Raw genomic sequence first — 16508 nt, forward strand, 5'->3', positions numbered from 1 at the left:
CTCCCAGCATAAAAAACTGGCGGTGGAATCCACGCTGATAAGGTTCCTCAGTCTGAGGGCTATAACCCCGGTACCTACACCCCGGGGTGGTATTCCATCTATTTCATCGTACCCAAGAAAGAGGGTTCATTCCGAGCCATCCTGGCCCTCGTGTGTCAGCCGTCATCTGCAGATAATTCACTTCCCCATGGAAACTCTTCGCTCCGTCATAATGGCCGTGCAACCAGGAGAGTTCTTAACTTCCGTGGACCTCTCGGAGGCCTACCTTCATATTCCAATCCATAAAGACCATCAACGTTTCCTTCGCTTTGTGGTGCCAGGCCACCATTATCAGTTCCGGGCGTTGTCCTTTGGTCTGGCAACCACCCACAGAATTATGGTGGTCATGGCGGTGGCACTGAGGAAAGAAGGGATACTGGTGCAACCTTACTTGGACGACTGGCTGATTTGGGCAAAGTCATTGGAAGAGAAGAGCCTCCAGGTGACCAGGAGGGTCGGGTCCCTCCTACAGCAACTCGGTTGGGTCGTGAACGTGGACAACAGCAGCCTCAAGCACTCCCAGTCCTTAAAGTACCTGGGAGTCCAGTTCGACACCAAACAGGACAAGGTCTTCCTCCCTTCAGGTCCTCTGCCTCATGGCGTCAACCGTGGAAGTAGTACTGTGGGCGAGGGCACACATGTGGCCACTCCAACTTTCCCTGCTGTCATGTTAGAAACCACTGCTTCAAGTCTACTCAATTTGCCTCAACCTACCGATGGAAGAATGTTCTCGGCTCCAGTGGTGGCTACAGGAAGTCCACCTAAGCAAGGGTGTAATCCTGTCCCCACTGAACTGGATCGTTCTCACAACGGACGCGAGCCTCCGAGGGTGGGGAGGCGCGCTGTCAGGAATTGACAACCCGTGGCGATGGACCGAGGAAGAGGCGCACTGGAACATAATCCACCTGGAAGCGCAAGCAGTCGATTATCATGCTTGCAGTTCAGCCACAGGCTCCAGGCACTGGCAATCCGCATGATGTTAAACAACGCAACAATGGTAGCCTACATCAACCGCCAGGGAGGAACCAAAAGCCACCAAGTGTCTCTGGAGATAGAGATCCCCTTATGGAATGGGCGGAGTTAAGCCAACAAAGGATCTCTGCCTCCCACATTGTGGGAAAAGACAACGTCACAACAGACATTCTCAGCAGGGAGAGCCTGGATCGAGGGGAATGGACGTTGTCGACCAGAACCTTCCAGCTCCTAGTAGATCGCTGGGGTCTCGCATCCATCGACCTACTGGCTACACAATGCGAAGGTCCCCCCGATTCTTCAGTTGCAGACGAGATCAGCGCTCCCAAGGGATCGACGCCCTCATCCTGGCCAGAGGAGGACAGACTGTACGCCTCTCTCTGTAGCTTCTGCTGGGCAAGATCATCCGCAAGATGCATACCTGTGGTATGCAGACATGCGGAGGCTTCATGTGGAGAGTCCCCATGCCTCCCTCTGCAGGGGGACGTTCTCCAACAAGGTCCGATTCTTCACGAGGACCCAATTCGATTCTGTCTTACGATCTGGTCCTTGAGAAGGGCTCACCTGACGAAGTGTGGATATTCTGTAATCTTCACCTTGTTCCGCGCACGGAAGTTCTCAATGTCCATGGCATGCATACAGATCTGGAGAATATTTGAGGCCTGGTGCGAGGAATGCGGGGTGCCCCTGTGAACGGCCAAGATCCCCATGATTCTGGAATTTTTACAGGATGGCCTGAACAAATGTTTCTCTCTCAACTCTTTGAAGGTCCAGGTGGCGGCCCTCTCCTGCTTCAGGAACGATGTGAACGGAACCTGCCTGTCGACGCATCTGGACTTGGCCCATTTCTAAAAGGGGTTAAACGCCGCCGACCACTTTTCAAGTGGCCGGTCCCCCTATAGAACCTCAATCTTGTATTGAACTTTCTAGCAGGGCCTTCCTTTAGGCCACAGCGCAGTCTGTCGCTACGCCTGTTAACACTGAAGATTGTATTCTTCGTGGTGATAAGCTCGGCTCGTCGCATCTCTGAACTACAGGCGCTGTCATGTCGGGAGCTGTTCCTTCGGTTTTCTCCAGGGACGTTGCAGCTTTGCACCATCCCTTCCTTCTTACCAAAGGTAGTCTCAGAGTTTCACCTGAACCAGTCCATTTCCTTACCGTCCCCAGATAGATGCAAGGACTTGGAAGTCTACCGCTTCCTGCACCAATTAAATGTCAGACTTTTAGTACAGTATCTGGAACGTTGAGAACTGGTGCGCAAGACGAGACCGTTTCTTTGTTCTTCACGGGGGTACAAAACAAGGCGAAGTGGCTTCATGAGCTATCATAGCTTGCTGGATCAAGGAAGTGATGATGGGAACTTATGTAGAGGCAGGGAAGCCTTTACCCCTTCAGGTTAAAGCTAATTCCACTAGGGCCTAGGGCCCAGTATCCTGGGCGGAAGCTAAGCTATTGTCTCCCATCGACATCTGTCGAGCAGTGATGTGGTCTTCCTTGCACACCTTCTCCAGGTTCTATCATCTGGATGTCCAGGCCAGAGAGGATGCAGGGTGGTGCTAACTGGACCTCAGGCAGCTTCCCGCCCTGATCAGGAGTAGTTTTTGTACATCCCATTGGTCCTGAGTCCATCTGGCTACACGCTAGGAAATGGAGAAATTACTTATCTGATAATTTCGTTTTCCTTAGTGTAGACAGATGGACTCAGCATCCCGCCCATGGCAGCCCAAGAACGGTACCAAGGAATTGCCCATGAGAAGAATCTCGATTCCATGAGGTTACGGATAAGCTGTCACCCTATCCCTAGTTCAGGGCATCTATAGTATTGCTGGGATCCAGCGCTTATGTTTGGTTGAGTACAGTTTCGGTCTCCAATTTAACAGGCCGATACGGTGGAGCGCACTGTTAACCCACGATTGGACGTGTGTTTTCGACGCGCTAGCTTTACCCCTTATTCAGTAAGGGGTATTAGCGCGTCGAAAACGCGCGTCTAACCCCCCGAACCTAATAGCGCCCGCAACATGCAAATGCATGTTGATGGCCCTATTAAGTATTCCCGCACGATAAAGTAAGTAAAATGTGCAGCCAAGCCGCACATTTTACTTTAAGAAATTAGCGCCTACCCAAAGGTAGGCGTTAATTTCTGCTGGCGCCGGGGAAGTGCACAGAAAAGCAGTAAAAACTGCTTTTCTGTGCACCCTCCAACTTAATATCATGGCGATATTAAGTCGGAGGCCCCAAAAGTTAAAAAAAAAAAAAAAAAAAAAGTAAAAAAATAAAAAATTTAAAATGGGCCCGCGGTTCGCGGGTTGAAAACCGAACGCTCAGTTTTGCTGGTGTCCGGTTTCCAAACCCATGGCTGTCAGCGGGCTCGAGAACTGACGCCGGCAAAATTGAGCGTCTGCTGTCAAACCTGCTGACAGCCGCTGCTCCTGTCCAAAAAGAGGCGCTAGGGATGCGCTAGTGTCCCTAGCGCCTCTTTTTGCCGCAGACCCTAATTTAAATTTATTTATTTATTTATTTATTTATTTATTTAGAATTTTTATATACCGACATTCTCGATAGACATATCGAATCAGGTCGGTTTCCATAAAATAAAACAGTCGCTGATAAGGCGTTACATAGAACATGAGAACGTAGATATAAAACAATTTCTGAACATAAGAACATGGTTATTAGCTAAATATCAATAACAAGTTAAGGCAACTCAAACAAGTTTCTGAGCATGTCAAACAAAAATTTCTGAACATATTGGTGACAGTCTGTATGAGGAGTGAATTAGTTTACGAGGTATGTGATGTTCTAAATTGCCTGTTGACCAGTGTCTGAGTGTTGCTTCAGTTCCGGAAAGGCTTGCCGGAAGAGCCATGTTTTTAAGTTTTTCTTGAAGGTTTGATGGCATGTTTCTAGTCGGAGTTCTGGAGGTAGTGAGTTCCATAGGGTGGGCCCTGCTGTGGAGAGTGCTCGTTTTCTTAATAGGGATTTGATTGGGGGGGCATATAGAGATCCTTTGTAATTGTATCTGATGGGTCTTTGTGATGTGTGGGGGCGGAGTTGCGTGTTTAGGTGAAGGTGGGCGATGCCCATAATGTCCTTGTGGATCATCATTAGTGTCTTGAAGGTGATCCTGGATTTTATCGGGAGCCAGTGTAGGTCGAGTAGAATTGGAGTGATGTGTGTTCTTTTGTTTGTGTTGGTGAGTAACCTTGCCGCAGCATTCTGCACCATTTGTAACGGTTTTGTGGATATGGCTGGGAGACCTAGTAGAAGGGAGTTGCAATAGTCTAGCTTTGACAGAACTATGGACTGAATTACTAATCGGAAGTCGCTGAAATGGAGGAGTGGTTTCATATTTTTTAATACTTGAAGTTTGAAAAAACATTCTCTAGTGGTATTGTGGATGAAGGATTTGAGGTTAAATTGATTGTCGAGTCGTACCCCTAGGTCCCTGACGGATGGGGAGTGGTTAATATATGTTTTTGCAAATTGTGTTGCGTTTTGGGAGTTGGTGAGAATATTGTTGGCATCTGAGATGAGGATTTCGGTTTTGTTGTGATTGAGTATGAGGTTCAAGCTGGATAGCAGAGTTTTGATAGATTGTAAGCAGTTGTTCCAATGTTCCCAGGTTTTTTGCAGGGATTTTGTGATGGGAAGAAGAATCTGTATGTCGTCAGCGAAGATATAGTGTTTTAGATTAAGGCTGGAGAGTAGGTGGCAGAGAGGTAGCAGATAAATGTTAAAGAGAGTTGGGGAAAGAGATGAACCTTGTGGGACTCCTCAGTTTGATTTGATGGGTATTGATTCTTCATTATTGATCTTGACTTTATAAGATCTATTCTCCAGGAATGATTGGAACCAGTTGTGAGCTTGTCCTTGTATTCCTATATCAGTTAGCCGCTCTAGAAGGATGGAGTGATTAACTGTGTCGAAGGCTGCAGATAGGTCAAGAAGGGCGAGGAGGTATGGTTGTTTTTTTTCCAAATTTAGGAGAATGGTATCGGATAGTGATGTGAGTAGTGCTTCAGTGTTTTGTGATTTCCTAAATCCGAATTGGAAGGGGGAGAGTATGTTGTTCTCCTCTAGGTAATCGGCCAGTTGTTTAACAAATCTTTCCATCACTCTTGAGATCAGTGGGAGATTGGCGATTGGACTGTAGTTTGCAGGGTCATCCGTTGAGAGGTTGGGTTTTTTTTATTAGGGGTTTCAGTATAGCTATTTTTAGTTGTTCTGGGACTTTTCCTTGAGTTAAGGAGCAGTTTATGATGTCTGCTAATGCTTTGGAAATGGTGTTGGGAATGGCTAGTAGCAGATTGGAGGGAATGGCATCCAAAGTATGTGAGGAGGGTTTGAGCTTGTTGAGGATGATTTCGATTTCCATTGATGAAGGGGTTTCGAAGGTTGACATGCTGAAATTCTTGGTGGTTGTTGAGGAGCTAGGGGGCATAGGTGTCGGCTGAAGAGAAGAGATAGGCTGGAGGAGGTTGGTGATTTTCTTGTCGAAGTATATTGCTAGTTCCGTGGCTTTGTTGGATGCTTGTTCGTCAGGGATGGTTGGAGGGGCTGTTTTTGTTAGTGATGATACAAATGAAAATAGGGCTTTGGAGTCGAATGCGAAGTTATGTATTTTTTTTGCAAAGAAATCTTTTTTGGCCTTGAGGATGGCTGCTCTGTAAGTGTTGAGGTGTGATTTGTAGATTAGTGTTGAGATGGTGGAGGGAGATTTGCGCCAGCTGCTTTCTTTTTTCCGAAGTTCTTGTTTAAGGATTGTTTAAGTAAATTAAAAATTTAATTTAAAAATTTAAAAAATTCATAAGCACAACCACCAAAGACTGTTTTTATAAGTTACAAGTCTTAAAAAAATTGAAGCCTCTTCTTTATTTCAACGATTTTCGGATGGTCCTACAAGCCATTATTCTATCAAAAGTCGACTATTGCAATTCGCTTCTCTTTGGCCTTCCATATTCATCCATCAAACCCCTCCAAATGCTACAGAACTCTGCAGCCAGAATCCTTACCAATACGAATAAAAGAGATCACATCACCCCCATTCTCAAGCTCCTCCACTGGCTGCCTATAAAGCAAAGGATCCTATATAAAGTACTCACCGTAATTCATAAATCCATTCACAATATCTCTCCTCTTCAATTATGTAACCAACTACGCCCTCACTCCTCCTCTAGACCCATCAGAGGAGCATATAAAGGCACTCTCTATGTACCTTCAACAAAATCCTCGCATCATAAACGTGCCATATCTACAGCAGGCCCCATTCAATGGAATGCGCTCCCACCAGACATTCGGCTTGAGTTCTGCCACTCTTCATTCAAAAAAAAACTTAAAACCTGGCTCTTTAGCCAAGCTTTTCCAGGACCATGATCATCATTTTTTCCCCTCCAACCAGCAAGAACATATCTTCTTCACAAACCCCCATTTTCCATACCACTACCTACTTCGGTATCTAATCTCTTGCTGCAGGACACTTGAGACTTTCTCACTTATACGTTATAATTTTTATGCTCAATAAGACCTGTCAACTTAATTGTTTAAGTCTTTTTTTTTTTTCTCCTTTATCTTTTGGTCATCAATGTTACAACGTTATTGTTAAATTTTGAACTTATGTACACTGTTCCAAGTTTCATAACCTTGTTCTATGTAATGCCTTTTGGCAATTTTCATGTTCTGTTTCAATGTAAACCGATGTGATCTTTATTTCATATAGGAACACCGGTATATAAAAATCTAAAAATAAATAAATAAATAACTTTACTGTATCGCGCGCACAGGAGAGCGGGCGCTCGCCCGCTCTCCCGCGATTTTTACTGTATCGGCCCGTAAGTAAGTTATAAAGTTGAATCCAAATTCTAATCAAGTTTTTCAATAGTATGTCCACAATGGCTTTTGAAGAGAATATTGAATGGCTGAGGTCACAGCAGGGATATATCTAGGGTTATGTCAGCTTTCAAACCTGACTCAGTCTGTATCTGCTAGCAGGGGAGCACTTAACCTGAGACCATCTCTCTACACTAAAGAAAAAATAAGGTAAATAATTTCTTCAATATGTACAGGACCCTATCTTAGAGGACGTTAATAGTGATGGAAGTGCCAACCTTAGGAATGCAGCTGCATATAGGGAATGAGCAAAGCCCTGGCATGTGGGCTCACAGAATGATTTGTGAAAAAAAGACATTAAGAGGGGACTGGGTGACTGTAAAATGGGATATACAGAGCCGTGAACAGGTCAGAATCAGCCTTTCAGAACCCCTGTTTGTAAGTTTCCAGTCCTCTCCCTTCTCCTTAGCATTTCTATATAGTCTAGTCAAGAGATACAGATAATTTCCTGAAGCCTTTTATTTGTCGTACTATAGAAATCATGGTTAAAATCAATAAGGTTATGTTCAGGTACAGCCAGGCCTGAAGATTTAAAAACAACCTCAAAAAGGTGGCTTTTTAAGTGCGCTTTAAGGGGCTGATGCAATACAGTGCGCTCAGCTGAGCGCACTGTTTAACCCGCGGGTTAAATAGGCACTAATCCACCCCCTAATGCAATAGGGGGCTTAGGGCCTGTTTAACCCGCGTGAGTGAATGCAATAGTGCTCATCACATGCAAATGCGTGTGAATGAGGCTATTACTCATTCACTCCGCCTGCAAAAAAAAAGTGCACGTCTCACACGCACATTTTGCTCTCAGATATTAATGCCTGCCTGGAGCAGACGTTAATAGCTGAGCTCAGGTAAAAGAAGTACAGAAAAGCAGAAAAAACTGCTTTTCTGTACTTTTTTTTTTTTTTTTACTTAAAAAAAACCAAACAAACCCTCGGCAGACGGCCGGTTATGAAAACAGACGCCGAGTTAACCAGCGTCGGTCTTCATAACCGACAGTCGTGGCGGGGTCGCGTTAGCAAGGAGGTGCTAAGGTCACGCAAGCGACCCTAGCGCAACCCCCTAATTTGGGTATAGCATGGCGCTCCCCTTGCGGGCGCCATGTGCACATTAGGAAAGCGGGTGCTGACTTTTCAGTGCCCACTTTCCGCACTTTTTATTGCATCGGCCCCTAAGTGTGAGTAGAGAGGGAACATGATACACCAGTTCAGGAAGGCTGTTATAAGCATACGGTGCAGCAAGGCAGAAAGTGTGGAGTTGGGAATTGGTGATAGATGAGAAGGGCACAGATAAGAGCAGCCTGCTTGTTGAATGACGTTCACAAGGAGGGCTGTAGGTGAAATGAGAGGTAAGGTAATTTATGGGAGAAGCTTGAACTGTATGTGAATGCAGATGAGGAACCAATGTCGTGACTTGAGAAAAGAGAGAATACATGGGCATAATGAAGAAAATAAGATGAGCAGCTGAACTGGAATAGGCTGAAGTGGGGAGAAATGGTTCAGTGAGAGACCTGAGAGGGTGGAGCCACTAGCAGTAACCTAAGTTCCTCTTATGTTACACTGCGTGTTTATCTTTAGTGTTCTCAATGCCTTATTTACAGGTTAAATGCTTTTGAGAAATTGATGTGCAGAAGCTCCATTTCTCCAGACTTCGTGGAACAGTTTTTTATTCACACTGTCACACAGATACTCACTTATAGGCCTCTGCTGAAAGGTAGGTGGAAATGATAGGTGCTGTCTATCATGGGCATGAGGTTAGGCTTTTCTTTTTGTAGTTTTCTAATATTAGGAGAGAGAGAAGGAAGAATCGGGGTTCCTGTTCATACCCCAGATCAGTCCCTTCAAGTGGGTTTTTCATCCCTACCAGCAGATTGAGGCAGAGAACAAAAAGCTTTGAGGCACTGCTCCATATCTGAGAGTGCCACCTGCAGTCCATCAGTATTTCTATGTCTCCAGCAGATGGTAGGGGTGCAAATCTGCAGTCTGAATGAGAGTAGTTGGGAAAAAAAAAAAGAAGAAAGACCGAAGTCAGCTTGGAGTGCGCCCTGAGCTGTTAGGTGCTTTCATAGACCATCCCTCAGGTGGAGCAGGGTGAGCGGGGGATTGGTAATCCCTGGACTGTCTCTGCCTGCATCATCCCAGGGGCCTAACAGCCAGGGGTCTTGGCTCCCTCAATCCCTCGAAGGGTTTCTTCACACTGAAGGCCAACAGCAGGAAAGTATAACCTTTTTTTTTTTTCTGGGGTAGTTTTTTGTTCTAGTGCTGTGGTTCCTTTAAAAAAAAAAAAAAGGCAAAGGAAGTGGTCGATCAGGTGGAGCTGCTTCCGGGCAGTGATCGCAGTGGGGAGAAGTTTGTTTTGAGTACCCGATAATTCCGAGAGATCCTGTGTTCATCTGAGGCAGTGACTAGGGCCATTGCAGGAGTGTTTCTAGCATGCAGTGTGCATGAATGTGCCCACATGGTAGGCCCGATGGCACCGGCTTCTCACCCCTCCAGAGCCTGTCGGGCTTGTGGTGCAGTCAGTTTAATGCACCTGTGCTTTGCAGTGCTTATTAGAGATGTGAATCGGAACCAGAATCGGTTCGGATTTCAGTTCCGATTCACATCTCTATAGATGTGAATCGGAACCAGAATCGGTTCGGATTTCAGTTCCGATTCACATCTCTAGTGCTTATGCTTCCGGAGGTGAGGGAAGCTCCGCAGAGGCTGCAGGGGGCCGGAGGTTCATTTGCTCGGTAGGGCCCATGGCGGATGCTCTCGGGGGGGGGGGGCTTAGAGCACAGCGGGTTTTTTGTTTTTTTTTAACAATTTTTATTGCTTTCAACACAATTTTACCCACTAAACATCATGGCTAGCAATACAATATAGAATATAACAATACAGCAACATATTTTCAATGCATCCCTTCCCTCCCTCCCACCCAGTATGCTTCATACGTAGAGTTCCTTTGAAGAGGTGTATGCACGGTTGGTGGTGATAAGCATCATCCTGTTGATAAAGAGAGAACGTTGACAAAAGTAAGACAAAGATATGTCAACTAAAAAAGTTGAAGGTGAGTTGGCGCCAGGATAGGTAAGGTTCCCAGATGAGTTGAAATCGGTTGAGTTTATGACGTTTAAGTGCTGTAAGTCTGTATAAGGTGCACATTTTATCCAGACGGGACAATATCTCAGGTCTGGTAGGGGCCCACGTCCATTTCCATGTAGTTGCAATTTTCATTTTCGTGGCAGTGCTGATCTGGTAAACGAGAGATTATGCCTCGGGAGAGAAGGAGTCCACAGGTTTATTGAGGAGGACTGTGGCTGGTGTAAACTAGAAATGTGACTCGAGCAAGTCTGTAAGTAGCTTAGATATATCCTGCCATACTGGTTGAATATATGGGCACGTCCACCATATGTGGAGGTAAGATCCCTGTTGTAAACATTGACACCAACACTGTGGGTTAAAAGCGGCATGCATATTGTGTAGCCGAAGAGGAGTATAGTGCCAGCGGTATAGTACTTTATAGTTATCCTCCATGATCCAGATAGAGATGGAGCCTGTAGCAGTGCGCATGATGATGGATGCCCATTCTGCTTCAGTAAAGGACCAGGCGCTAACATGTCGAGGCTTGAAAAGTAGTTTAGTGTTCAATAATTTGTAAGTCTTTGATAGTAGACCCCGGGATGTTCTAAGGGCCGAGCAATAACCTTCAAAAAGAGATCGTATCGAGGCTATAGAGTTGTTCTTTGTGTTATGAGGGAGAAAGTGTTTAATTTGCAAAAAGGATAAATATTCAGAAGGGGGTAAATTGTACATTGATTGCAACTCTTCAAACGTAATAAATTTCCCCTGTTTATAGAAATGTGAAAATTGGGTAATCCCCTGTTCTTTCCATAGTCTAAAAGCATGTATAGGTATACCTGGTGGAAATAACATATTATGAAATGAGGTTTGTAGGAAATAAGAGGTCGTACCCACCAACATATGTTTCCAGGCATGCCAGACATTCATGGTGAGTCTAGTAGTCTGCGCTATAGTAGAGCATGGTCTCCACGTGTTACGCGATTGGCATATCGGAGAGCCAGGCTTGTTCCATTTGAGCCCATTGTTTAGGGTCTCGAAGTCTATGCCAGTCTATGATAGGACGTATCTGAGCAGTTCCCTGTACGTACCAGGATCAGTCCAGACCGTGGGTTATGTCCCTCTTCCAGCAGATGGAGTCAGAGCAAAAACTGAGAGGGCAGTCCCTCATGACTGGTGCGCCCTCTGTAAACCTTCAGTATTTCTCTGACTCCAGCAGATTCGGGTTGCACCTTCGGTTCTCCCATTTTCTTTCTGTGAGAATAGTCTTTGTTGATTTATTTCTCCTGTTTTCTTGTTAACACTTTTTACTTGGATTGATCTTATTTAAAAATAAATAAATAAAAAGAAAGGCAAAGGCTTTTCATTGTAGCTTTGCTATACTTTCTATGGGCTGTCCTGCTGCAGACTTTCAGGCAGAGCTTTCATTCAGTGACAGACCTGTCATCTTTTTTTCTTTATTGCTGTATCGTTTTGGAGGTAAGCTTGTTAACTTTCCTTTTACAGGGCATTTGCTGCCTTTAGGGGTGAAGTTGGTGGGCCAATCTCTCCCCCTCGATATTGACCTGCTGCTTGGAGATGTCGTTTCCTCAGGGCAACCCCTAAGCTTCAGAGACGCGACATCCCTCTGGCTTGAAAAAAAAACAAAAAAACAGAACGGGTCGTTAAAGTTAGGCAGGCAGCGCAGGACTTTGATTTCTTTCCTGCTATCGAAGGTTTTCGGAGGTCTGGGTTCCAAGCCCTTCTTGCCGCCATGCCGCGGCTGATGCAATGCAGCGCCTGCGGGGAGCCCAGATCGCGGCTCTCCCGGGAAGGCCTGTGTGCTCGGTGCCTCCCCGGTGGGGAGGGCACCTCGAGCCCTAGAGGGTGGTCTGGTTCGCGCGCAAATGCGTGCCAGGCTCTGAGAAGGTTGGCCCTGTTCCCATCCAACTCGGGAATGGCGGCCATCTTGGATCCACTACTTGCTGCTCCAGCGCTGCCTCCCAGGGATTCAGACCCAGACGGACCTCATTCCCCTCCGGTTCTCTTTCCGGCGCACCTCCCCGATGCAGAGCCGCTCTCAGAGGACCCTCTGGCCCCCCCTCCGGCCATCCCTCCCCCGGAGCCTTTTTCCACAGAATTTATTCTGCTGATGCATGGGGCTTATTTGGCAAGGCTCAGCCAGCACCAGAATGCGGTTTTGGCTCCCCCTCCTCCTAAAGTGGTCAGTCTGGGGGGAACTCCTGGATGTGGCAGGGGGGCCATTAATTTTTAGACAGGCGGTGGGAAGGTTGTAAAGGGCTTGTGTCCAATTTAAGAAAAAGTTTCCATAGTTCATCTCTGCAAGGGTGCGAAATAGAAAAGGCCAATGGACCATATCAAAGGCCTTTTCTGCATCAATGGCCAATAGTAAGGTGGGTAATTGTTTAGAAATCCCCCATAGTATGTTTATGATTTTTCGCACGTTATCATTTGCCGTATGACCAGGAATGAACCCTGCTTGATCTGAGTGAATTATTTGCGCTATAAAGCAGTTCAGTCTATCTGCTATTATTTTGGCTAATAATTTTAAATCAAGATTTATCAGGGAGATGGGCCGATAAGATGCCCATAACCCAGGGTCGTGTCCTGGTTTAGCTATTATTTATTTATGAACTTTTAATATACCAACATTCGTAGAACACATTACGCCGGTTTACAATTAACTCAAAGAAAGGAAAATTACATTTAACGGGGGGTGGGGCGAGGGGAGCAGGCAAGAAAAGAAGGGCTGGGAAAGAGAGGGACTAAGAGTAGAATACTGAAACGAAGTAAAGAGGAGAAAGTGGAGAGGAACCAAAATAGCTATATTTATATTTATTTATTTATATATTATACTATATTTATAATACTTGCTAGATTAGAATTTGGGAGAAGCGAACCTCCAGCACAAATAAAATTATAGTGCATCTGGAGATGAGAGACAAGTTGTGGTCCGAATGTTTTGTAGACTTTGGCTGATAGTCGATCGGGACCGGGTGCCTTACCCACTTTCAAATTTTTTATGGCTGTTAGAATCTCACCAGTAGAAATTTCAGTATTAAGTTCATTCATGTCTGTAGACAGACGAGGTATAGGCACTGATTGTAAATACTGAGCTATGTCTGTCTCAGAGATGAGTTTCAGCTGAGTACAGAGTCTGATAAAATTTAAGGAATTGCTGCGTAATGGCCAAGTTAGATGATTCAATCTGTCCCGCAACGTTCTTAATTTTGAGAATGTGATTTTGGTACGTAATTTTTTTAAATTTATGGGCAAGAAGTTTGCCTGCTCGGTTACCTCCTTCAAAATGTTCCTGATGTGTTAGTGATAGTAGGTGAGCTATATTGTCTAGCTCTAGCCTATGAAGGTCCTCCCTGGCTCTAGTGAGGGCCGCTAATAATTTAGGGGTCTGTTTTTGCATGTGCTGATATGATAATGTGGTGATGGTATCTCTAAGGCGAGATTTGGCAGCCTTTTTCTCCTTTTTCAAGTAGGATGCTCTAGAAATAAGATATCGACGAATATATGATTTGAAACAATCCCATACCACCAGAGGAGATTGTACAGACTCTGCATTGATTTGAAAAAAATCTAAAATGACTTGAGCCATGTCTTTGATATGTGATATATCATGTAGGAGGGAGTCATTTAATCGCCAGAAGCGTCGGCCTTGAGATGTAGAGGAGCTTTGGAAGTCTATGGAAATGGGAGCATGATCAGACCAGGTGATAATACCCAGCTCCGATTTCTGAATCAGGTGGAATAAAGATTTATCTACCATTAAGTAGTCGATTCTAGAGTAAGAATCATGTGCTTTTGAATAAAAGGAATAGGAGCGTGAGTGGGGGTATTTGGTCCTCCATGTGTCTACCAGACAAAAATCATTCATTAACTCCTTAAGGGCACGTGAGTTAGTGGAAGCAGTAGAGCTATGTCCTTTAGAGGTGTCTAAGGACGATGAGAGCACTACATTAAAATTGTCTCCCATTATGATGGTGCCAGTTTGGTACCGAAGTAATAGCTGGCGTAGTTCATAGAAACATAGAAACATAGAAATGACGGCAGAAGAAGACCAAATGGCCCATCCAGTCTGCCCAGCAAGCTTCCCTCATTTCTTCTCTCATACTTATCTGTTTCTCTTAGCTCTTGGTTCTAATTCCCTTCCACCCCCGCCATTAATGTAGAGAGCGGTGATGGAGCTGCATCCAAGTGAAATATCTAGCTTGATTAGTTAGAGGTAGTAGGGGTAGTAACCGCCGCAATAAGCAAGCTACACCCTTGCTTATTTGTTTTTACCCAGATTATGTTATACAGCCCTTATTGGTTGTTTATCTTCTCCCCTGCCGTTGAAGCAGGGAGCTATGCTGGATATGCGTGAGGTATCAGTTATTTTCTTCTCCCCTGCCGTTGAAGCAGAGAGCTATGCTGGATATGCATCGAAAGTGAAGTATCAGGCACATTTGGTTTGGGGTAGTAACCGCCGTAACAAGCCAGCTACTCCCCGCTTTGTGAGTGTGAATCCTTTTTTCTTCTCCCCTGCCGTTGAAGTTATGCTGGATATGCGTGAAGTATCAGTTTTTCTTTTCCCCTGCCGTTGAAGCAGAGAGCTATGCTGGAAATTCGTGATGTATCAGTCTTTCTCCCATGCCGTTGAAGCAGAGAGCCATGCTGGATATGCGTCGAGAGTGAAATATCAGGTACATTTGGTTTGGGGTAGTTCCTTAAAGAAGCTAGCCTGATCAGAATTGGGGTCATTGACATTAAGCAGAGTGTATACCCTCTCATCAATCTTAACTTGTAGAAGTAAATATCGACCATTAGGGTCAGACTTACAAAAGATACAGTCAACTATTAAACTAGATACGAACAGTATTCCCACACTGGCATATTTGGCAGATTTATTATTGGCTGAATAGTATTGAAGATGGAATTTAGCAGATTTCATGAGGGTCTCATATTTCCGGGAGAGATGTGTTTCCTGTAGAAAAACTGTCTTAGGGGACAACGCATTAAGCTCCTGGAATAGAAGAGATCTTTTTTGAGGTGAATCTAATCCCTTAGTATTTAGGGATATCAATCTGATTGGTATCATATTACTAAATCATCAGTAGGATATGCTGGGAATACAGTCCATCAGGTATTTCACATATAAGCAGACATAGCTGATACGATCTTTACACAATGTGGCGCAATCCATCTTCCCTGTACGTACCAGGATCAGTCCAGGACACCTGGGTTGTGACTCCGCACCAGTAGATGGAGACAGACTAAAACTTGTGGGCGGAGCATATATGCCCCTGTGCCAGTCACAGCCCCTCAGTCTTACTCTGTCTCCAGTAGGTGGTGCAGGTCTGGTCACAGCCCTGTCGGGCCTGATTCTGTGTGGTTAGTCAGGTTCACTTTTGTGGTTGATTTTATTAGGCCTAACTTGGTTTTTTTTCTTCAAATTGGGTTTTATTTAATCTTGTTTAATTCTAGTCCCAGTTGCCCTGCCTCCCTGGGGAGTTGAGAGGTCCTGAGGGGACTACCCTCCCCAGGTTGAGGCCGCTGCTAGGGTTGAGGACCCGGCTGGACTAGTAGCAGCGTCAGGGGTGACACCGGGGAGCCCGGTTCACTCACCCCTGCAGGACATAGGGCTTTTCAGCACCTGGGACAGCGTTTTTTCTTATTTAAAAAAAAAAAAAAAAAAAGTGTTTTTACTTTTGTTTTCAGTCGGCTCTCCGTTCCCTGGCGTTGCGCTCCGTTCCGCTCGAGGGGGGGCGTCTTCGGCAGGGGGGAGGTCGCCGATTTTCGCCGCGTTGAATTTTTGTGTTTATTCGGCGTCCCTCAGTGCTTTTCGGCGCGTCTTTGGTTTCCCGCGGTTTTTTGCAGGGCCGCGCGGCTCGCAGTGCAGGGCCTGCGACTCGGCGCGCGCGCGTCTCTCCCAGGACGGGCTTTGCTCGGCCTGCGTCCCGGGAGACGAGGGATCGTCGGCGGCTCCTCGGGGGGCCCGTTCCCGGGTCGCGCGATCGCCGTCGCAAGGGGGGGGTCCCCCTGATAGGCCTCCTGACCCGTTCCTGGTCAGCGCGGGAATGGCGGCCATTTTGTCTACCGGCCGGGTAGCTTCGCGGGAAACGGTGGGGGCCTCGGTTTTACCTCCTACGCTTTCCCCGCAGCGGGGTGCAGCGGTGGAGGTCCCTTCAGAGGGGCCCCAGTCCCGGGGGCATTCGGAAAGCGACGCAACGGATTCGGGCAAGTTTTCTGAAGATTTGGCGCTTTTGCTGCGCCGTTATAAGCGCAGCAAGCGCAGACGGGGGGACGCCTCGCATTCAAGGGTCCACCGGTCCCCGCCGCAGAAGAAGATGGCAAGGAGGGTGGCGAAGACCACCCAGAGAGCGGCCTGGGGCAAACGGCTATCCATCTTATTAAAGTGGGGACCAATTTCTTGCAGCAAGGAGATAATTTCAACAGTGGCATATGTCCATCTAAAGTAACCGTGCATAGAGGAAAGAAAAAGAAAAAATAATCTAGAGAAGCATACAAACCCGGAGGACTATAAAGGTCCTCGAGAATTTCATA

At 46.0% G+C, this 16508-nt stretch overlaps 1 protein-coding gene across 1 annotated transcript in view; it reads left to right on the forward strand.

Annotated features, from left to right (window-relative positions):
• FANCA (FA complementation group A) overlaps nucleotides 1-16508 on the forward strand; it is a 522319-nt gene that overhangs the window by 162882 nt on the left and 342929 nt on the right. The window contains exon 11 of the mRNA XM_029608211.1: nucleotides 8489-8601. Within this exon, the coding sequence (XP_029464071.1) occupies nucleotides 8489-8601 (113 nt within the window). The remainder of the gene's footprint in view (nucleotides 1-8488; nucleotides 8602-16508) is intronic.

The sequence above is a fragment of the Rhinatrema bivittatum genome, chromosome 7, assembly GCF_901001135.1.
Source record: "Rhinatrema bivittatum chromosome 7, aRhiBiv1.1, whole genome shotgun sequence".
Lineage (NCBI taxonomy): Eukaryota > Metazoa > Chordata > Amphibia > Gymnophiona > Rhinatrematidae > Rhinatrema > Rhinatrema bivittatum.